At 38.5% G+C, this 23,556-nt stretch overlaps 1 protein-coding gene across 1 annotated transcript in view; it reads right to left on the bottom strand.

Moving 5' to 3' along the window:
- KLHL14 (kelch like family member 14) overlaps positions 1-20,246 on the bottom strand; it is an 88,279-nt gene extending 68,033 nt beyond the window's left edge. Inside the window, exon 1 of the mRNA XM_026699141.2 lies at positions 18,952-20,246. Within this exon, the coding sequence (XP_026554926.1) occupies positions 18,952-19,910 (959 nt within the window). The 5' untranslated portion in view covers positions 19,911-20,246. The remainder of the gene's footprint in view (positions 1-18,951) is intronic.
- Positions 20,247-23,556: the final 3,310 nt, after the last annotated feature.

Genomic DNA, 23,556 nt, shown 5'->3' on the forward strand with positions numbered 1-23,556 from the left:
ATCGTACTGTTTGCAAAGAGATGCTGCAAACTCTTTGTTGGTTTCTGCATTTTTGCATCCAGGATTGGTAACCAGATTTGTTGAATGTGTGGGACAAGGAAAATTAAAGCATGTCCCACATGCCTCAGTGCCCCAAGTCAGCTGCTTCTCCAGCGTTCCCCATGTTTATACCATTGGAGAATGCAAAGAATTTGCAAGCCAACTCCTTAATTACATACTTCAAGTTAAATTCCAACATACCAGTACAATTAGAAGCATTTCAACCATAGTTATACACTGTACTCTACTTAGATCTAAAGAACTTTTCTGTTGCTTACTTTAGCCTGGCCTTCCAATTTCCTCCGTTCTGCCCCCATCCCATTGCCCCTCCTTTCTTTGCCATCTATAGCAACACCAATTGGTAAAAATGAGAGTCTGATGTTGTTTAGAGCCTCCCCAGAGTGGAGTCCTGCCAATGCCTGCCACTGATCCAGCAGCATGAACCTGCTCAACTGTGCAAAGTCACTCTAATTCCCTCCCTCTGTTTTTCTACCTTCTCCCCCAGGGGGCAGCCACTGAGAAGAGTGACTACCCACCCATCAAGAACTGGCAATTCGCTGCTATTAACCGTGACCGTGATTCCCAATCTTCCTGGCAGTTCTTAAGAACAGGGCTTCAATGTCTCATAGGCAGTAAAAGCTGTAATATGCACCCTGGCCTCCATCACTATACCTGATGAATGCACATTTCTTTGCAACACTAATGGTTTTAACACAAATTCAAGAGAAAAGAGGAAAGGAGACCTAGACCCCTAGATGAGTACTGATTCTTTAATAGTCACTTTACATATAATTGAGTATCTAACAGTTATACAAAGCCTGGAAAGTAATAAAAGCCCCAAAAAGGGAATTGTGTTAAGTAATTCATTCTAGTATAATAAAAAATAACATACATTGCATAATATATGCCCAAAATTATGTATTACCATATAATACCAGTTTTTGTGCCACTGAGCTACTTGATATTACTGAAGTTAGCTTCTATTATTCACTATATTAATCCTTCACACAGCTGTATTAATCCTTAGGAGATTTCTTTTCCATTCATCATTCTGCATTATGACTGAATTATTTGGACACATGTAGAAAGTGGACAACATTTCTGATGTATATGCTTAGTGATAATGATAACAATAATCTCTGCTTTCAAAAGAAAAGTAAAGGTGCTATCAACAGAGTCAACTCCAAAACATCTAGAGCACCACTTGAACAGCACTGGCATTAACAAAATCACCATAGTCATAGTCAATTGCAAAAGGCCACTTTACTTATAACAGCTTATATTCCGCAATAATACCTTTAACACTATCAAACAATAAAATTTGTCTATCCCAGGTCCTCAGGAACTACTTAATAGATGGATAAATTCCAGTCAATTCCAGGCTAAACATCTGGATGACTGTGTGACCAATCATAATAATAAAAGTTCCTGAGAGGGAGCTTTATTACCAATGTCAATGTGCTGAAATCTCTAAAAGATCCGCCTGCTTAGCATGTAGTGTGCATGTACATAATTGGCACAGTAATCTACTAGAAACAACCAAGCAAAATAAGACATTTGTAACATTTTCTGTACATCCTATAATTAGTATATTAAGAATGAATTAATAACAATTAAAACAGAAAGTTCTTACTGAGAAAGCCTTCTGGAATGTGCAAAGGATTATACCAATGTATTAAAATATGGTACATATCATATATAATATCACACTGCCAAAATTACGCTACTCATTACTATGTCATAGGATGGTTTTATATTGGGCCTAACCAACTCAAGTTCAAGCACCTGCAACTAGAAAACTATGTTCATGTCCAAAAGTGCTAGCTTTCCCATTTTATCTATGTCATTAATAGCTTTTGATGGGACATTCCCACCTTGATTTTGTTTAAAACTGGGTTCAGAGAACAGGTCCATTTTTGTCATTTGAAATTATGATACTGGAATGAAACAGTGTTAGATCCTTCCTTTTCCCAATTCGCCCATCAGGCTAACTCCCACCTACTTCCTGCTTCTTCTCTTTTCCCCAATATCCATGCTAATATAGGCTTTATTTGGCTTTGAGCACTGAACAAAACCATTTGCCCAGCACTAGTGGCATTGGAAGCAGCAATATCTAGCACCACTGTATCTATGTGCTGGAAAGCAAAGATTGGAAGCAGCATTCCCACCAATCTTTGCTTTTCAGCACATAGATACAGTGGTGCTGGATATTTAGAAAGGGGAAGGAGGAAGAAACTAGTGCCTTTTGTCATTAGTATCATAAAAGAAAAATCAAAGCTAAAGAGAAAGCAGCTAGTATTGATATGGAAGAGCGAGAGAATGGTGTGAAACCCTGTTCCTCACTGACCCTGACTCAATTCTTATTTGTTAATAACTTTTGGGATAGTAATTCGTCCTTTGCAGTGGGAAGAACATTAAAAATATGTTTGGAGTCCATTTCTGAATTGCATTCAGATTACAATCAGAGTTTCTGATGCTTAATAAAGTGTGCTGAATCTTCCCCATTTACAATATGCATTTCAATAAGGAAATACAATATAATCTAGTGCAGGGGTGTCAAACTTGATTTCATTGAAGGCTACATCAGGGTTGTGTTTGACCTCGGGGGGCAGGGTGGGTGGGGCCAGCATGACATCACTTGCGTTGGGGGACACCTGTGGTGGCTTGAGCATTCTGCCAGTGGAAACATTCTCCAGAATGGTTTCAACAGGATCCATGTGTGGGATATATTCAGCTGTGCTTGGCTGTAGACTGAATAGAAAAAACTGAAGACACGCCCCCTTTGGGCCACCTTCCCTAGTTATTCTATTCAGTCTTGGCTGAACAGACGTGCTGTTTGATAGCTCCTCTATTTTTACAAATAGAGGAATGCTGGCAGTTTAATTCTCTTTTATTTTGGAATTGATCCACAAACAGCCCTAAGAGGACTAAAAGCACAAAGTGCTTCCTTCTGCCTTCATGCTCAATGCAATACAGCTGCAGGCATAGATACAACTTCGTGCCTGCAAAATTGCAAAGGAGCTCCTGTTTTCACACCAAAGCACCGAACTACAATATCGCTCCCAGAGCCAAGATCAAGGTACTGGGAGCGTTTTTGGCACAGACCCTCCTGCTAGGCAGGCTGCCCAAGGAAAGGGAGCGCTGGCTAGCCAGTTGAGAGAGAGAGCAATTGCAGCGCGAGTGGCTCTTGAGCTCTGATTTCGGCTGTGATGGCCTTCTGCAACCTTCTGCCAGGGAAAACGGTGCTAGCGAGCTCCATTTTTGCTAGCAGAGGCACCGCGGGCCGGTCCTTTGCTGTTTCCAGGGCAGCCCCATGGACCAGATCTAAGCACCCTGCACACCGGATTGCTCCCCCCCAGCCTTCAGTTTGACACCCCTGATCTAGTGTGTGTCCATCACTATATGAAGAAAGATGCTTAGAATTAGTTTTCTAGCCAACCTATTTAAAATTGTTATTATGATTGTCTCTTATAATCAAATGTATAAAGAAACTTAATATAGAAAATCCTTAACAAATTAGTAAGCATAGAACTCGCCTTATTTTGACCCTCAAATTCAGAATCAATCCAGGATTATCTTCAATCTCACGACTGAATCATAAAAATTTCCATATGCTTCAAATTCTTTGTCTAGGAGGTAGATTATAACACTGTTAAATGTGAAATGTATATGGCTAAATATATTACAAGAGCCTCAGTGATGTTAAGCCATAACTCACTAAAGCATTGTCATCCTTAATAAGCAAATGAATTGTTCATTTCAACCTCTTTGTGAAACATGTTCTGTTTTTATAGCAATTAACTTCAGCTGTTCTTTAAAATTCAAAACGCTTTAAGGTTAGTCAATAAGAAAACTTTTTTCAATTTTGTATTAGTTTTTACATTTTAATCTTTCCCAAATCACCCTTTCCAGCCTCAAAGCATTATAACAGAATGAAGAACAATACAGGTTCATTTGTCTTTGATGTAGAATAAAAGTTAATATTTATTCAAGTCTAACAGAATGTGCAGCACATGCTTGGAACCAGTGAAAAATTGCACAAGTATTAGTGTTATGCACAGAAGCATAGGCATCTGAAATTAGCGGAAACTGTCAGCTTACCTGTTCAGTGCAGATGAAAAAGCAGAGGATCAGAATTAATTAAAACCAAATATCCACTGCCACACATCAGTATTCAAAACATCCATTGTACTGATAGATTCCAATCTATTTAGATATGTACATGAAAGACTATTTCTGCCAATTGAGAAGTGTACTTGGAAATAACAAAATCACTGGGAATTCCTTCTATGCAAGCACATTTAGGAATGGACTTTTCATTTAATTAAATAAGCCTATTTTATCACGACTGCCAGATTAAAATTTCACTATAGTCATACATTCATATGTCCAGGCACTTTTTTTCAATTTATCCTACACCAAAATGGGAATGTTTAATATTGTTAGGTATGAATTTGGAAATGGATTTAATTCTCACTTATTTCATATATATGTCTGACAGTTTAGACAAATATTATAAAAGCCTACCGTTAGAAAATATAATTAACTGTAACACAGATTAACAGAATAGTCAGCACCCATAAAGACTATCTTCAGTTAAATCACAGCAAAGACGTGCAGGTTGAGTCAGTCAACTAAATTTAAAAGATGAAAAAAATTTAATCAGCAATGCAGTTAAAATCCTTAACACACTGGCAAGCTTCATATAGACGTTATCCTCAGATCACTTATGATCTTTAATTAAATATTAAAAATATGGGTAAGGAGATGGAATAGTTGCCATATGTTTTTGCTATGCCAGCGCTTATGACTCCTATCCTAACTGTAGCTCAAGAAGCTATTATAAGCCACTAAAATTAAATGCTTTCAGCAAGAATGAGTCTTATTTTCTCTGTTCTCTCAACTTTTCTTGTTCATCAGAACAACTAAATATATTTTGATCCAAAGCCATGCCTAAAGCCAAACCAAAAAAGTTTTATTAATATATGCCTTCCAAGAATATCAGGAATGTATGTTTGTGTGTGTGTGTGAGTGTGTGTATTTATTTATTTATTAGATTTTTTATCCTGCCCTTATTACTCTGTAAGTAACTCAAGATGGCAAACATTCACAATACTTATTCCTCTTCCTCTTTTTCTCCACAACAGCAACCTATTGAGTAAATTGGACTGAGAGATTGAGATTGGCTCAAAGTTATCCAGCTGGTTTTCATGCCTGCGGTGGGACTAGAACTCACAGTCTCCTGGTTTCTAGGCCAGTGCCTTAACAAATACATCAAATTAATGTCTAAGCATTATCCAACTTCAAGAATTTTAAGAACAATTTCATACTTTCCTTCTTCAGTAAGTCAGTCCTTATCACCCAAATCAATGTTTCCAGCCATTTCTCCATATAAGATATATATATAATCAGCCAAAAAGGACAAGGGTAATATAAGCAGAAGGCTGCACACAATCTTTCCTCCATCTTTAAGTAATTGAAATAAATCAAAGCAAAAATAATCAAAGCAACTTAAGGGAGGGAAATGACATCTACACTGTAGCCAATGCATCTGATAGCTTGGAATGACTGTGAGCTATTTTATTCAGAAAATATTTGCATATATGTCATAACATGGATATAAGGGTAGATAAGGGTAGATTATTCTGGGAACTCGTAAGAAAAAGCTTACTGGATTAAAATTCTGCTGAATGCATTGATAAAATTCACTGGTGAATCTTTGACAATAACCCTATAAAGTAAGCTCTATAGTAACTGTTCCCAGCCTAAGACCTATCAGACCTACAGCTTCCAATAGCCAACTCTGTCTCCAGCACACCTAGAAGACCCCAGCTTAGGATAGGTATTTAAAACTGTATTCAACTGGTACATCTTGAAGTAACAAGCTTAGTCATCTTTATTCAAGATATTCTTTCAAAGGACTTTTACCTATAAATTCAAGAAGAGGCATAAGGAAATAATCAGTACTCTTCATTCTATCGGCAATGCATTATAGAAATTAATTATGATACACTTTACAACAAAGAAATTATTTTTATCTTCCTTACAAAAATAATTAATTACAATAACTTTTGGACACGAATGGACTTTAGTAATCCCAAATTATTATGCCAACAAAGTAAACATAAATAAAAACTAGCTAGTCACAGCCATTCATTAAATTTAATGTATGTTTAAAACAGCGGTATCTTTCTTCAGGCTCAATCAGAAACCTGAAAAAAATGGTTACCTTAATGAATTATTAAAAGGTATCTTGTGTATCAGTGCACTATTCCAATGAATCATTTAAACAGCAGTGTGTATATTTTAAGATGTGGCATACGTTCTTACAACGTATTGCTTTTCTTTGGTAATTACTACTGTTGTAACTCTCATACCACTGATGGTTGAATCAATTATTACTGAAATAATTATGGCAAAACCTACCCTATTTCTCTCATTAGAACTGTAGATAGTGTGTGTGTTCAAGAGAGAGGGAGGGAGAATTTGCGTGTGTATGGTACATACATTTGGAAATGAAGACATCCTGTATAAATGTTTGTTGAAAATCCATAATAAGCTACAAGTCTCTCCTGAATGGATGATGACAATACTCCCTGCAAATAAGGGATGTATAAAATGGTACTGAATGATGGAGTGATGGAAACTCTGAAACTTCAAACTAAAGATTTTCAAATTTTGCAACTAGCATGTATTAAGCCATAAATCAATTACATTAATATGTGTTTCATATACAATAATATGAAGAGTTGCCTAGAAATTTCTATCTATCTATCTATCTATCTATCTATCTATCTATCTATCTATCTATCTATCTATCTATCTATCTATCTATCTAACTGTTTTCTGTTCAGGTGTAATGTAATGAAGTAATAGTTGTTTTTAATTAAAAAGAGAGAAGAAGATACATTTGCAGTGTAAAGAAGGCCATCTATGCACAAGTGACAAAATACACAACTACTAGTTCTGCATAGAAAAAAAAATCTTATTAATTACTACCATGCCTTCCCATTCAAGTTGTTTTATGGCTTTGGATTTTTCTTTAAGCCTGAGGCTTAGTTATTTTAACTGAAAGCTTAGGTGAGATTTCAAACAGGCAGATCAAACATAAAACTGAACACAGAAGTATAAATCTTACCAAGAGTACAAATATATCAACGTATTTGGCAATATCATAAAGACAATCCTGAGGGCAATTGTTTTGGAACTGTTGTACTGCCTTCAGTCTGCTAACATGGAAATATTTATTTATTTTTATTTATTTTTATTTGATTTGTCAATTGCTTACAAGATACAGGTATAAGAATAAACATAGTTTTGAATACATGAGATAGATACTTATAGGAAAAATAAAAAGAAACAATAGGACAGGGACGGTAGGCACGATTGGTGTGCTTATGCACGCCCCCTACAGGCCTCTTAGGAAAGGGGTGAGGTCAACAGACAGTCTAAGGTTAAAGTTTTTGGCGTTTGGGGAAGAAACCACAGAGTCAGGTAGAGTATTCCAGACACTGATCACTCAGTTGCTGAAGTCGTATTTCCTGCAATCAAGTTTGGTGCGGTTAACCTTGAGTTTGTATCTATTGTGTGCTCTTGTATTGTTATGATTGAAGCTGAAGTATTCATTTGCAGGTAGGACATTGCGATGTAAGATTTTATATACTATATTTAGACCGGACCGAAGGCGGTGTAATTCTAGGTTTTCTAGGTCTAGAGTTTCAAGTCTGGTGGCATAAGGTATTCTGCAATGAGTAGAGGAGCAGAGAACTCTTCTTGTGAAATATTTCTGGACTTTTTCAATTGTGTTTATATCAGATACATGATATGGGTTCCAGACTGATGAGCTGTATTCGAGTATAGGTCTAGCAAATGTTTTGTATGCTCTAATTAGTAGTGTGATATTACCAGAGAAGAAGCTACATAGGATTAGATTAACAACTCATAATGCCTTTTTGGCTTTGTAGTTACAGTGGGCTCTAGCACTTAAATCATTAGAGATGAATACTCCAAGGTCCTTGACAGAGTTTGGATCCTCAACAAGGTCTTGACTATTTAGCTTGTATTTTATTTTCTGATTTTTTTGCCAATACATAAGACAGAGCATTTATTTGTTGAGATTTGAAGTTGCCATTTGATTGACCATTCTGATACATAGTCAAGGTCTTTTTGGAGTGTAGTAGTATTATCTGTGGTGTTGAATAGCTTTACATCATCAGCGAAGAGAACGCAGTTGCTCTTAATATGATCACAGAGGTCATTTATGTAGAGTATGAAGAGAGTTGGTCCTAAAACACTGCCTTGGGGGACACCACTATTGGCAGGTACAGAATTTGATAGGACACTCCCAATTTTGACCATTTGTTGTCTGTTTTACAGGAATGCTTCTATCCAGTTATATAAGTGTCCAGAGATACCATAAGATTTTAGTTTTAGTAGTAGTTTGTCGTGTACCACTGAATCAAAGGCTTTACAGAAGTCTATGTAGGTTGCGTCTATTGCTTTGCCCTGATCGAGTTGTGTAGTCCATATGTTTTTGCAGTGTAAGAGTTGCAGATTACAGGATAGTTTTTTTCTGAAACCAAATTGTTTATTGTTTCTAAGTGGAGGATAATGGTTTGGTTAGTAATTGATTCCATGACTTTACAGTTGACACAGCATAAGGAGATTGGTCTGTAATTTTCAACTAGGCTGGGGTCTCCCTTTTTGAAGATGGGGATGGCCGTGGCTAGTGACCATAGGTTTGGCAAGAAGCTTAGAGGTTCTGCTATGGCAGTGGATAGCTTTTTTAAGAAGTAGGCACATATTCCGTCTGGTCCAATAGATAGAGATAGATTTAGATTGTGTAGTGCTTTTTCAACAATGTCTTCTGTAAAATCGATATGTATTAGATCATTGTAGTTGTCTGTGGTTTGACTAGGAAGTACTGGGCTTGATCCATTGCTGTTTACAAATACTGAGCCAAAGAACGTGTTAAAGAGGTTTGCTTTGATGGTGTCGTCATTGCAGTCTTTGCCATTAGGTCCTTTCAGAGGTAATATTGTTTGAATGATTTGGTGCTTCTGATCAGAAGCTATGTGTGCTTGGAAAAGCAATATTGACATCAAATGAACAGATATAACGAATAAAACATTCTGAATAGCCAAATGATTTACATGAATGAAGTGTTTTTATGTTTGCCAGGGCCTGATGAAGAAAAAACTTATGTTTAAAGTAAAGCATAACTTTATTTTTAAAAGTAAATAATTTTCTGTTGTGTTAGAGCTGTAGAAAATGAAAATTGGTGTGTGTGTGTGTGTGTGTGTAAAAAATTGAGGTATTCATTCTATTAGGTTAAACTGAATTAATTATTGCTGTAGCAGTCATTCTAAAAACACATCCAAACTTGTGCAATCACAGGTAGAAGGTTCATCTTTTAAAGTATCGCACTTTGACAGCTATAATGGTGATAAACAAAAAGTGAAGAACCAAAAGGTCTGACACAAATAATGTATGATACAGAAAGCATTGGTATCATTCAGACACATATGTGCACACGCGCACACACACACAGCCAGTATAGCAACTACATTAAGGAGAAAAGAACCAAATTTCAAAGAAATGTAACAGACTGTAAATCCAGAACACATTTCAGTGTTGTGTTAGTGAAAGGATTTTCCCAGGATCACCCCAAAGTTTAAAATACATCCAAATTCCTATTTCTATTCCTGGATAAAGATCAATTATATCAAATAATCTCCTGCTTTAAAATCATTTTTTCTGGTACCTGAAAATGTTTTTCTATCCATTACAGAGGTCTCATTTGTCTTCTTGTAATTTTGTTTGTACAAAATCTCCTTGATGGCCACAGTCTAATTTATTGTTTACTTTATCTTTCTTTGATGAACCTGAAATTCCCAGGACAAAGCAACAGTTCTCATGGTTGATTTCATCAAATCATCTTCTGGGACAAGTTGTTTTTATTAAATTGTATTAAATTGTAACATGTTTAACTATTTTGATCTTATTTCCCTATATTCCACCTCATTCTAGATATTACATGCTTTCCCACCAATTTGATATTCCCCAGATGCTACTAATCCAAATCTAATGAGAAGAGATACAAAAAGATAATCTTAGGCTAAAGACTTAATTGGAGATACTCTTTAGATGATAATACGCATTACTTCATTCACTTCAAAATGTGTAAGTTTAACCCTGCTTCATTTGGACGTCCTCCTGCTCATTCAGCTAAATGGGACTTCAGATTTCTGCCCTGTTTAAATGAATTGCCATGTAACACTTGGTTTTCTTCAACCCTATTGTTTCCTACTCTGCTATGAACAGAATTTCATAGCTATATATTAATTTCCTTTTTGGTTTTCAATGCACCTCCCTTAATAGTTTGTCAAGAAATGATTAACTATCCTAATTCTTATCATTTACATTTGTGAGTGGTATTTTATATGCAAATGTTCAGAATTGAGACTGGTATTCTTTGTTTTGTCATTATTAATTTTAGCCATCTCATTTCTTTATAAATCTTTTGAGTCTCCAGATTATTGTCTGCCCAATCACCCAAATCAAAAGACACTGGGCAGTACAAAACAAAGTAGTTGTATAAAAAGCAAAACATTAAAACTAATCATCTCACCCCCAAATGCCCATATAAAATTAATTTGAGTTAGAAGTAGATTAGAATAGTTTAGGAAAGAAGATACTGTATGAAACTCCAAGGTAAGCAAGTTACAAATAATGGAGGCCACTAAGAAAATTACTGGCAATTAAATGTTTTTTTAAAAATCAATCATTAAAATAAAATTAAAACAGCTGGATGTAACTGAAATTTTAATTCTCAACGATTTGATGAAACAGACAGGTGTTTACCTGTTTGTGAAATAATAAAAGTGTGTAGGCCATTTGGATCAGGAGGATAAGAGGTAGCATGTTCCAGAGATACAAGGGCATCACTGAAAGTTTCCAGGCTGTGCCTTAAAATCTAAATAGCACCAAATAAGCCCTTCCTCTGCTGCTCAAACAGGGCACATAGATTCTATCTGAAAGTGATAGTCCCTTAAATAATCTGGACTCAAACTAAATAGCCTTTTGTAGGTCAAAAAAAGCACTTTGAATTGTACTTAGTACTCAAGTACTCACTTGAATTGTACTCAGAAACAATTTGGTAACCATTGGATAACCAGCCATAGGAGAACTGCTAACGTGACTTTCATAAACCACCTGTACCCGCTAAAGGTAGTCTTTCACAGAGAGCCCCAAATAGTGCAATTGAAATATCCAAGTCTCAAGATAAAGTCACGTGTAACTGTTTCTAGCACCTCCTGGTCCAAAAAGCCCATGAGCCACAGTCTCTATTGTTGATTAAGCAGGTGCTCTGAATTCATGAAACGCTCATGTCATAGACTTGGCATCTTAGAGGGAAAATGATTACATCCAGAAACAGCATAAGGATTAACCATGTTACTTTTTCTTGCTGTGATTCAGTTGCAAATTGTTTTGTCCTATCCAATCCCCTTAGTGCTTCTATGCCCCAGGTGAGGGCATTTACTGAATCTTCTATCCAGCCCAGAATAGAAGCAAAGAACTGGGTATTGATGATACCTCAATCTTGAAACAATACATGATGTCACTCAGTAATTTCATTTACATGATTAACAATATGAGGGAAAGAGGTGAGCCCTCTGCTCCCCACCACCCCTCACCCCCATATAGAGCTTGTTCCTTTCTAATCACTGCCAACTGAACTGCCTATTTATAGTCTGGCATGAAATTTCAACAGAGGGAAGCAAATACATGTGCTGGTGAATCCTATCCTTGAAGGAAAGAGAGCTTCAGAAGGCAACTGCTGCTAGGTGGCTCTAGCCCCAAAGGCTGAGGCAGTGCATTGTGGCCAATTCAGGTCACTCAGCCTGTCATTCTTATATAGCATTAAATGTCACAGCCTAGTGGCAGCAACATTTATAGCATCAAATGTCACACCCTAGTAGTCGCTATCACAGCCTAGTGGTAGCAACCATGGAGAAGACTTCTATTACTGGCTCTTTGCTACTGCTCCAAGTGCAGATGTCAGTATCTTGTTAAATTTCATTCCAAAAATTGAGAATTTATCCATTACTTGAGAACTTTGCTTAAATCACATATGGACCATTGAGAAGAAGATAATATTGCACTCCTGGACAGAGGTGAATCTACCAGATTTTAAATTACGGTTCTGTTAATTCTGTTAACAGAATTCTATGTATCTGTTAATTCTCAGCATTTGAATTAGCAGGTCACCTCTGGTTAGTCATTCTCACTCAGTTCTAGGAAGGAGATGGCAAACATCTTCTGAAAAAACTTGCCAAGAAAATTGGCATTCACTAAAGGCAAGAAATAGAGAGACCAGGGAAGAGGCAGATGGATTAGAAGAAAGGACAGGCACCACACTGTCAACATTCCCTTTCCTTGAAAAGCTAGACAATTAATGTGATATCTCATTCTGTCTGTCACTTCAAAAATGTGCCTAACTACCCTCATAACTACTTGGTGCCACCCTGGATCCTCACTACATTCAAATTTGGGGCCTACCTATATGGAGTTATCAAATATTTGATTATATGGTGATTATCTTTTTTATTTTACCAAATCCAAACATTACAAATGTTGTATTCTGAATCTTTTGCTAAATTTAACCTTCCACAGATAGTTGTTCCTTTATTAAGTCAGACAATATTTTCTCGGAGATTTCCTTTAAGACAAGAGTTTTCAGAGGTGCGGGTATGTCTGTGTGTGTCTGCTTTCTCAGCCATTACTTTCTCCAGACACCCCCCAATCAGTCTGCTTCTGTTAATCTTGGCAGGGTGTATATGTGCTAAATCAGTTATATCCCTTGAAATGACACAGCTATACTATGTTCAAAGAAATCTTGGGAACCATGATCTTTCTGAAAGCATTCCAGGGTGGCAATTTAATCAGATTCATAAAGCTGAGGACAAGATTCTTTAAAAACAAATTTTGTTAGAATATTATAATTTGATAAACAGCTAATGACTTTCCTTTAGGAAACACTCACCTACAGCATATTGTTGCATATTTGATTATTTGTCAGAATAACTCAATCTAATTCATTTTTGCCAAATATAAATAATGATACTATTTTAAAGTTAGGAATTATTCATGCCAGTGTGATAGAAACATATCATGTATCAGGCTTTCTACAGAGAACTCAAACAATAATGCCAAAGAAAAGTGGCTCTTTGGAAAAAGGATTTAGGAAAACCAAACAACTTCAGATTTGGAAATTTACCTAGAAGATGAAGAAATGGCAACCACAGGCCAATATTTATTTTATTAAGCTCAAAACCAGCAGGTAGTAGATTGACCCTCTATTACTCAGCAGGATACTTTGATTTAAATCACTATTCAGTACCTCTGCAATCCTCTACAGTTAAATTGCTTAAATCCCAGTAAATCCCAGTGTGCAGGGTTGCTGCCCAAGAGAAAAAATAAATTAAATACAAGTTTATACTGCTTACTTGTATTTTAGGTATTTCTTAAAATAGAACTGCTTCTCATGTGATTGATATAACAATTAAATCATACTGAACTATAGATAAGTACAGCTTCCAACCAAATACAAGAGATATCCTTAAAAAACATTTTTGCATGTATAAAACAACATTAAACACATTTGTTTACTTCAAAACAAAATATTCAGTAACTGGAGACCAGCATTTCTTGTGAGATGAGAAGTAAATTGACCCAAATGCTATGAATTTTTCAATTGAGACTTAGGTTCAAATCATAACCAGACATGCTGTTACAAGTTGATCATTGAATATTCCCATTCATTTCAATCTAATCTAGTGAATTCAAAGCAGAGAAGATAAAATAGAATGATTTCACACCTAATACCAATCCTTCTGGCAGAAGAATGGAATATATACACTATGTGTGACAGATAAATTTAATAAATTTAATAAATAAGTGAATACATATATTCTTTAACTAGTAATAAATATAACAATATCCATAATTGTATGCTAGGGAAATAATAGGACATGGCCAAAATTAATCATTAAGATTGTATTAACTGTAGATGGAATAGAATAGAATAGAATAGAATAGAATAGAATAGAACAGAATAGATGATGTTATACTATGTTCTCATACTCCAGATTGGTTGGCAGCAAATGTATAATGCAATGAAAATGGATTGAAGAAGATTGTCACTGAAGCAGGATTGATATCACAATGACTATGATAACTTGGCAGGTAAAGACCCCAAGTAAGAAGTTTCTAAGAAAAATTATAGTGCATAATCTCTTTGGGCAAAGTTGTAACATATTCTCAAAATGCATGTATTTGTCTTAGAATTTCTTCATAGAAAACAGATCTATATTCAAATCAATTTTTTTGGCACAGTTAATACAGGCCATTGCATATTCAGTAGGAAGAGATACTGTTTGGATTCTAAAGATCTAAAAATGCTTCTGTTTACATAGTGAGCTTAACTTAATACTTACAAATGAGGGTATGCTGCTTGCAATAAACTGACCATGAAAAAATTTGCTTTAAAGTCCACTCTGCACAAGTGTGCTATGTTTATTGTGTCAGTAAATGAAAGCAGCCTGAAGCTGCATGGATTGACTAGTTCCCAACTCCCACTAAAGGGATAAAAATGTAGTTAGGCTTTTTCATATTTTCTGAGCATAGGTGTTCAGCAGAAGTCATAATGAGGTCAATCATACAGTGACATCATTTGTCTGCTGTCTGTAGTTCCTAGAGCAATTTATCCTAAATAAATCTTTTTGAAGGGGCAGGGTGGGCATTCAACAAGACACAATTTAAGCAATCCTTCACATAGTTCTAACATAGCAAGGCATTTCTTCAGAACCCCTTTTCTCAAAAACAAGTTCTTTCTGGCTAAAGGAAAACTTATAAAACTGCCATTTTCAAAATTGCAACCATAAAATCAGATTTTCACTTCAACCAGCAAGATCAGTGTGCAGAAGCAAGGCTGTTAGCACTTACTGAATCAAGAACAAAGGGTAAATCAGACATGCATCACAGTACTTATCTTGTGATAGGTTCTATTTGTACCATACTAATTTCAACTGAATTCATTCTCCAGTTTATGGTTAGAAATGTTGCTAAAATAGTATATGTAAATAATTTAAAAATCAATTTAAAAAGCCATATTGAAAATAGCATAGAATGACTCCAAACAAAAACAGCTTTATAAAACACATGTATAAGCCTTAAAACATTAGCATTTAAATGATTAGTTAGAATCAAACTAAACTGGTGATAATATTAGCTTTAAAAAATGAAAGGTAAAATCAAGTACAAAACATGAATACGCTAGAATTAAAGGGAACACAAAAGTTTTTACTTTAAGTCAGAAAGGTTACAGGCACTAGACATGCCACCCGGGGGAGAATAATTGAAAGCTCAAGATCTTCAACAGAAAACATCCAGAGCAGTATTTTCCAGGATGGTCTTAAGAGTTTGAATACAGACAGTGAAGGGCAAAGACACATTCCAGCTTTCCATTATTGGAACTGGTCCACCCTACCTACAACTATAATTACAGCATTTGAATGTAAGCATACAAAAACATCATTTTTAAAAAAATTCTCATTTTAAACTTTTAAATAATGAGAATGAAATGTACATATAATTAAAAGTTAACTCTTTACCAACCGAATACAGAACACCTAGTACTTTACAGAGTTGCAATTTCCTTAAGTATTTTTAGAATGAATTCCTGTTAATTTCAGAGATTAAAACCTGAGCTAGATTTTTTCAATTTCACCTTATTCAAAATGTAGAGGTTTAACAGAGGTTTAATTTCATTTTGTTTTGCTGTTAAATAGGTTGTAGAACACACATACATATTAATGTAGTGTCAAAGAAGTTATTTTATTCTAAGTCTGAAACTCAGAACTGTAAACTTAATAATTTTGAAATGAAAGAAATTTTAATGATGGCCCCATGCTTCAAATTAAATGTCAGTTTAATAAAGATCATTATCAAAAATATCAGCATTGTACTACAGGTGTTTTTACATTTTTGCTATTTAGTTTTGCTTTCTTTTATAACAGTTTAAAATAGATAATTACTACAAATCCCAAAGCAACTATGTACTATGTACTGTACTACATAAGTAGGGTTTGGGAAACAAAGGTATTATTTTAAGCAAATAAGGAATATGATTACTAAATATGCTGAAGGCCTGAGACAGCCTTATTAAAGGAAATAAGGGTTTTTATTAAATGTTAATTTAAGAGTAGATGTATTGATTCTGTTTCTTCACTCTTGAACAGCAAGAAGTTACTTATGGCATTCCATTGTTTATCTCTCAGTACCCAAAACTATCAGAAGGTGGGAAAGCATCAGATTTGTGTATTACTTCCCAATGCTTGCATTTTTTTGTCATGATAATTTACAATGTCATTATTTCCTCCAGAAATCAATAAAGGTACCTAAAAACCATTCACTGAGTTCATTTATCTTAATTTATTTTACTTTCATAACTTCCTTAAAAAATTAAAACCTTATATCTGATATGTGCACATCTTCTAAAATATTTCTTCTGTTTAATGCTACTTATTAAGAGCATTTTATTTTTAAATATTTATGGCCCAGTTTTTCACTGAGTATCTAAAATGGGTCTTGGTTGTTCAATCACAGCTTTTACAAAATCATATGGCATAAATCGTACACTTACACCTTTAGTGTATATGTACTTTTTCATTTCTTAAGGTACTTGATCTGATCTTTATTCTTTTTATATATGTGTGATAATTCAGCACAATAGTATGGTTAGGCCTGTTAGCAATCTAAGTGATAAAGCTGAATAATATTACCATTAAGATAAGATCAGAAAAACAGAGTTAATCAGATAACATTGTTTTTCATATGAGAGTAATTTCTTTCATTTAATATTCTAAATATGTCCAACATTATTCTATATCCAAATCTGAGTATGTTTTTAGATATAAAAGGTAATACAATGCAAACCTACGTGTGTTTTCTTGAAAACAAACCTCACTGAATTTGGATAGTAGGTTCCACCCAGGCTTAAATAAGATGACAGCAAAGGAAGGCCACTATCACTATTTTTGACACTTGTAAACGTTCCGAAGTCACATCCTTCAAATGATATGGACCAATGAAGCTGGAAGGTATTTGCACTGAACCAAATCCACCTCAAGGAAAGACCCATCGTATCACAAGTGGTGCACAGAATTCAAGCTAAGGAAAGCACCACAATCTTCCACCATATGGGAAAGCTATTTCATCTCAGAGATGATCTAACAGTGCTGAGCCCCCAAGATACTTAATAGTTCATAATGCAGTTGGGTATTTTTAAAAAGCCTTCAAGAAACGAACATGAGAAATTCTTCAGGTATCCCTTACTGAATGCTATACAAACTTTGTATAAGTTCTTCTACACAAAGCAACAAAATACACTTCAAAATACTACAAATCCGATTTATGTTCTGATACATTAGGTCGGAAAGTATTGCTTTGTGTAGAAAAATGTAAAAGTTTTGATATATGCAAACTTTCAGTTTGTTTACTTAATATGAAGCATAATTTATATGTGTGTGTTCTGTTTATTTTGTACATTTATTTCCTAAATTATCCATTTAAATTTTTGTATGAGCCACTTTCCACTCTGATATCATATTCACAGCTTTATTCCCTTAAAGGGAAATGCTTGTGATGTCATAGACATGATACTCATTTTTTTCAATACAACAGGGATTATTTCATTATGTCTAGTATTAATATATACATAATCTGATTGTAAGATATAAACTCAGACCATTAAAATCTACTCCATTTCTGAATTGCTTTTTAAAATTTAAAATGTTAAACTGGAAAAAAGGTAAGAGACCATAATTATTTGCCTGTTCTGATAACTAAATATAATATTTACATTTAATGTAGCATCACTGCGTTTGTTATTTTTGTGATCACAGATAACAAACCAGCAAAACACTAATTCTAAGTAGAAAAGGCCCAGAGAATCCAGGGAGCTCCTAATGGGTTTTAAAACTAATGGTACCAAGGCATGGCTGCTTGCCTTCCTTCCCATATTGTATTTTAAGAGATGTCTACTGAATTATCCAGCACATTTCACTTTCCCCTGTTACCAATCTTACTTGCTGTATTGCACACAGCTCCTCTAAAATTGGTTGGATGGACAAGGCATTTTAAATCCATCTAACAGTACAGAACCCGAAGAACAGAACAATATGTTACCTAGGAGTGTCCTCACTTATACTCTTTGCTCTCAATAGGCTCTTCTTTTTATACATCTTCTCCAATAGTTCATTCTCCTGTCCCCCAAATTAATAAGCCCTATAATTAGAAGGAGGAGGACTCCATAACTTTCTTTCTTCAATTACCCAAACAACATCTCTTCCAGTAAAAGGGAGGGGGAAACGCATTGTAATCATTTTGATTGTTCTTCAGAAACTTTTTTTCTAAAAGCATTGCCTTAAGATAACAGTCCTTGATCAACAGTCCTCGATCATTTTGACAATCAGTATTGTCAAAAATAGATTCTGACCAATCCTGCAAACTTTCAACAATCAGACTCACCAAATAATAAATTACAATTTTCAAAGGCGATGAATTGGCCCCTGATGTTCCTTTTTGCGACCTAAGTTATATACCTGTGTTTTTTTGCTAGAATAGATTTTCGGCTATTTTCTATTTTCCTACAATACCTATGGGAAGTACATTCACCCCGCCCTTAAACTCTACTCAGCAAATCCCTCTCAGGCACCCCCTTAGCTGCTTCAGCTGATGTCAACTTTTGAACTTTGTTTCATGTACACTTAGTTAATGCCCTGTGAAGTACTAGATTTCTGCTGAATTCCACTACCTCCCCCCCCACCCCCCACCCCCCGCTTCTTTTACCTGCTGGCCAGACTTTGTCTGCAGTGCTGCCTGAAAGGCATCAGGTGGTAGTTCATGGCATCCAGAAGTAGCTTCTGGCAGACCGGATCCGTACGCATGAAATCCACCGACTGGACTCGCTCAACAAGCTCCGGAGCCGGGATAAGGGCGAAGCGTAGGCGCTTCATGAGGTCCGGGGCGTACTGCATGCGGGTCTCCCGATCGTGCTCCAGCCACAGGACGGACATCTGGAAGAGCGCCAGCTCCGATTCTACCGGGGGAGGCAATGAGTCTAGTAGGGCGCGCATCTCCTCGAAGTTGAGCAGCAGCACGTCCTCCACAAGGTACTTGTTGGCCAGTTTCTTGGTCTCTTCGAGGCCGTGTAAGGCTGCGATCTTGCACACTTGCTTGTAATTCTGGACGGAAATCTGGTCGTTGAGGAACTGCACGCACAACTTGGTGACCTGCGGGATGTGCAGGATCTTGCTGACCGACAAGACCTCCTCCACCGTATCCAAGGAGAGGGTCACGTTGGCGGTATACAGGTACTCGAGCACCAGTCGCAGTCCGATCGACGAGCAGCCTTGCAACACCAGGTTGTTGATGGCCCTAGGGCTGGCCAACAGCTTGTCCTCCGGAGAGGAGGAGGGCGTGCCGGGCTCCTCCTGCTGCTGCTCCTTCGGAAGCAGGCCGTCCTGAGCTCCCGGTCCAACGCCTAAGGGGTGATTAAGCCCGCTCCCCCCGCCGCCGCCGCCGCCGCCGCCTCCCCCGCCTCCTCCAGCGGCGGTGCTGGAGAAGAGCGATCGGAAGTATTGGGAGCAGGAGGCCAGCACGGCCTTGTGGCAATGGAACTGCTGGCCTTGGGCCGTCAGGGTCACGTCGCAAAAGAGCTGCTTCCTCCACAGCAGGTTGAGGCCGTGAAGCAGGTTGTCGCTATGGCTGGGGTCGAAGGTAGACGTCCTGTCCCCGGACCGTGACATGGCGAGCAGCCTCAGCGCACCTGACTGGAAACCCACCTCCGACCTGGGCAAAGAGGGGCAAGGCGGGGGTGGGGGAATAAGGAAGAATGAGTGGTTGGGAGGGGGCACACAGAGTAGTCATACACAGGGAGCTTTGCAGGCCTGGCTTGCCCACCCGACTTGCAAGAGCCGAGAGGTTTCCCAGCCAGCCGTCCCCTTCCCCCCATCGCGGCAGCCTTCGGGCTGCATGGCATTTTCTGCACCCCCCCGCCAAGGGGCTTCGTCCTTCATCGGCAGGCGAGGCGGGTTCCCTCCCCAAAGTGGGTGGGGGTTGCGGGCAACTACTTTCTTTCCGCTTAGAAACCGAGGCGCGCGCGCCACTTGCGAGCAGGTTGCTGTCTAATTTGCAACGGGGCATTTCCCATGCGAGGGGGCGGGGAGGGGGAGGCGAGGGAAAGGCGGAAGGTTTGTGTGTGTGGGGGGAGGGAATAGAGACACAAGAAGAGTTTGGGGTTGTTGTTCCGTTAGCTGGGGAAAGCTCGCAGAACGACTCCCCCGATGACCCCACGGAAAGGAGAGGAAAGGAAAGAGAAGCCAGCCCGTCCTTCCAAAGTCCAGAGCCAGGCCATCCCTTGAGCCAAGCAGACTGAGCTGCCCCCCTTCGGATGCCCCTCCCCTTCCTCCCTCCCCAACTGCGCCTTTCCCGCCTTTGCAAAAGCCACTGTTTCTGCAGAGCGAGAGACGCTTCGCCTTGAAGCAGGCAGTACGTGAAAGGAGGGAGGGGAAAGGCTCTCGGTGCCGAGCGAGGGGGAGCGCAGCCGCGTGCACCGAACTCTTGGCCAGAGCTTCGGGCGCCTGCTGCATTTGAACACTGGGCATAGGGGCAGAGAGGCAGGCCGGTCGGCTCTGCGCCCGGTGCTCGTGTTGTCCGGGATGGGTTTTTTCTTCGGCGGCGCTTTAACTCGGGCAACTCTGGGAACTTCGGGGGCGGGGAGGGGAGGGGAGCGGGCGGGGGAGCGAACTCGGAGGGCCTGGGAGCGACTGGGAAAAAGGAGGAGGAAAATACAGGCGGGAAAAAGCGTCCCTGCGCCGCGAGAAAGCGTCCCTGCCAAAGTCGCGGGACTCTTGAGAGGGCGGAGGCGGCGGGGAAGGAAAAAGACGAGCCTTGAAAGACCTGCTGCCAGTTGCACCTGCTAGCGGTGAAGAGGAAAGGGACCCGCGGTGGCTTTAGCCCGCCTCGGGGACAGCAGAGCCCGCCACAGCACGGCAAGTGCCGGTGCCGCCGCCGCCGCCGCCTCTCCTCTGCAGGATTCCAGCTACTTCCATTGTGCCGTCCCCCTTTTTTCGGCACTGCTTGCACTCCCCGCTTTCTCCTGCGACCGGAGGAGTCCCTTTTGCCGGCCACTTTCCTGCCCTCCCAGCAGTCAGGTTTTAAGAAACCTCCGAGAGCCTCTCCCTTTAAGTGGATCTGGTCATTCCTCTCCTCCATCCACATATACACACCTCCCATTCTCCCTCCCCCTTTTTCTTTTCCCCTCCTCTGGCCATTTCTTACAATTCGAGTTTATTCTCCAAAGACGTGTGTGCAATACAAGTCCCCCTCCGTACTTCTCGTCCACAAAAATCGCGCGCATACACACATACAGGCATACACCGTCTTCACGACAATAAACAAGCCACAAGAAAATACAGCCAAGACGGTTAGACCGAAGGCCAGAAACTTACCTGCTTCACAAACCAGCTGCCAAAGTAAAGGTTCACTTAAGCTCCCCCCCAAAAAATCAATTGTCCTTCCTTTTTAAAGGTTTGATCGCTCCTTCAAAACAAAAACAAAAAAAACCTTCTCGTTCCCAATTCCAAGCAGTCACTCTTTACAATTTATTTTGTCGTACATCATTTGATCACCATGAATTAGCAACAGCAAGAAAATGTACGAGAGGGAGAAGGGGAGAGAGAAAGAGAGAGCGCGCAGAGCTTTCTGCAAGAGAAGAAGAAGAAAAAATGTACGTGTGACAAATTATGCTACCAAGAAACAACACATCATTATCCTTGGGCCTGGGGCTCAGTGAGTCGTAACGAGAGTAATAGGAAATCCACGGTTGGGGAGAGAAACGGTCGTGCATGGCCAGTGGAGAGAGACCATACAGGGGGATGGATGCTGGAGAGACTCGCAAAATTATGGCTCAAGGCTATTGTAAAAATTGTCGAGCGTAAATGACTGCGATTTCAAACATCTTTGGAAGAAAGAAGGGGAGAAAGCGACCCCCCCCTCCCTTCCTCTGCCTCTCGCTCCTCTCTCTCTCTATAAAGAACCGTCAAGTTTTAGTGCGCATTGCTAATTAGTCAATTTCTCTCTGCCTTCACAGGCTGGCGACTTTGCTGCTGAGCTGAAACTGCTAATTTCTGTGACCAGCTTTTTTTCTTAGCTGTGATCTGGATGAATGAGTAGCTGTCTCACAGAGATGACAAAAATAAACTCTAATCCCCCCCAAAAAATTTCCACTACATCTTTCTCATGCATAGATTTATGATCTTCAGGCACCAAGTGCAATATGCAAACTTTGGTGCCTGTACAGTATGCTCCGAGATTCATACTAGCCATTATTTTCTTTTCTGCCCCCTCCCTTGTGATGGAAACTCTGATCTAGGTATAAGAGATATTGCCACCCTCTTAACTCTATGTTATTAGCTTGACAGGGTACATCCTCGTTCATGCATCTGTGAAAGGAAAAGATGGAGGTAAAATGAGGCTAGTGCATAGTATGGCTACTATAACTATTCCATTTTAATAGTTCATCTGGGCCATCTGAGATTTATACCCTAGTTTGAAAGCATATTTTCTCTATCATTTTATCTGGTTAGACAACCGTCTCTGTACTTCACTGTCAGCTGAACGGATAACATCAGAAGTCACTTTTATTATCAGATTAGCATATTGTCAGATTTCTTTTGGAGTCTAGAGACTTTGCCGTGCAGGAGATGACTTGAAGAGTAGAGAGGTGACTAGTCTTTAGACAAACCCTTTCAACTTTTCCCTTGATCTGGAGACAGTTATGTTCCTTTCTGAGGAACACATTTTTCTTTTAGTTGGTTTATAATAGTTGGTTGGGGATATTTTAGGCTATTCCTTCTATGAGTAGGAACTCAAGCAGAGGGTAAGGTCTCCACAATTGATCGCATGATACATTACCTTCTCAGATTTATAGTTCTGCTCAAATTTTCAGTTGCCCCAAAAGAAAATACAACCTTGAAGAAGCTAAAGGAAGCTGAAGATCAGCAATTCAGAGGAAGTTTGGAATAAAAGAATCTTAAGAATTTGAAGCTAGATTTTTAGAAGAAGAGATGTCCTTATTTTCTTCTTAGTTTGCAGAAGATGCAAAAGTATATGCTGAGAGGAGAAAACCAGCTGGAAGTTGAATCATAAAGCGGGTGGACCCTGATTGTGATGAGGTCCCTAATACCATAAAATAGTGCTAATGTCAAATGATTCAAATTACTGTACACATTTTGTAATATAATTTACATCTTGTTGTCTCTAAAATGGTTGTTATTAAACATTATCCAATGTTTTGGATTAATTGCATTGACAATTTTAGCCTTAGCTTGACATTAGCCTTTGCCAACGTGCTGCCAGGCATCTATGCTGAGCTATAGTTCCTCTGGTTTC

The sequence above is a fragment of the Pseudonaja textilis genome, chromosome 3 (assembly GCF_049901715.1).
Source record: "Pseudonaja textilis isolate UNSWEBS1 chromosome 3, rPseTex1.2, whole genome shotgun sequence".
In the NCBI taxonomy this organism is placed as follows: domain Eukaryota; kingdom Metazoa; phylum Chordata; class Lepidosauria; order Squamata; family Elapidae; genus Pseudonaja; species Pseudonaja textilis.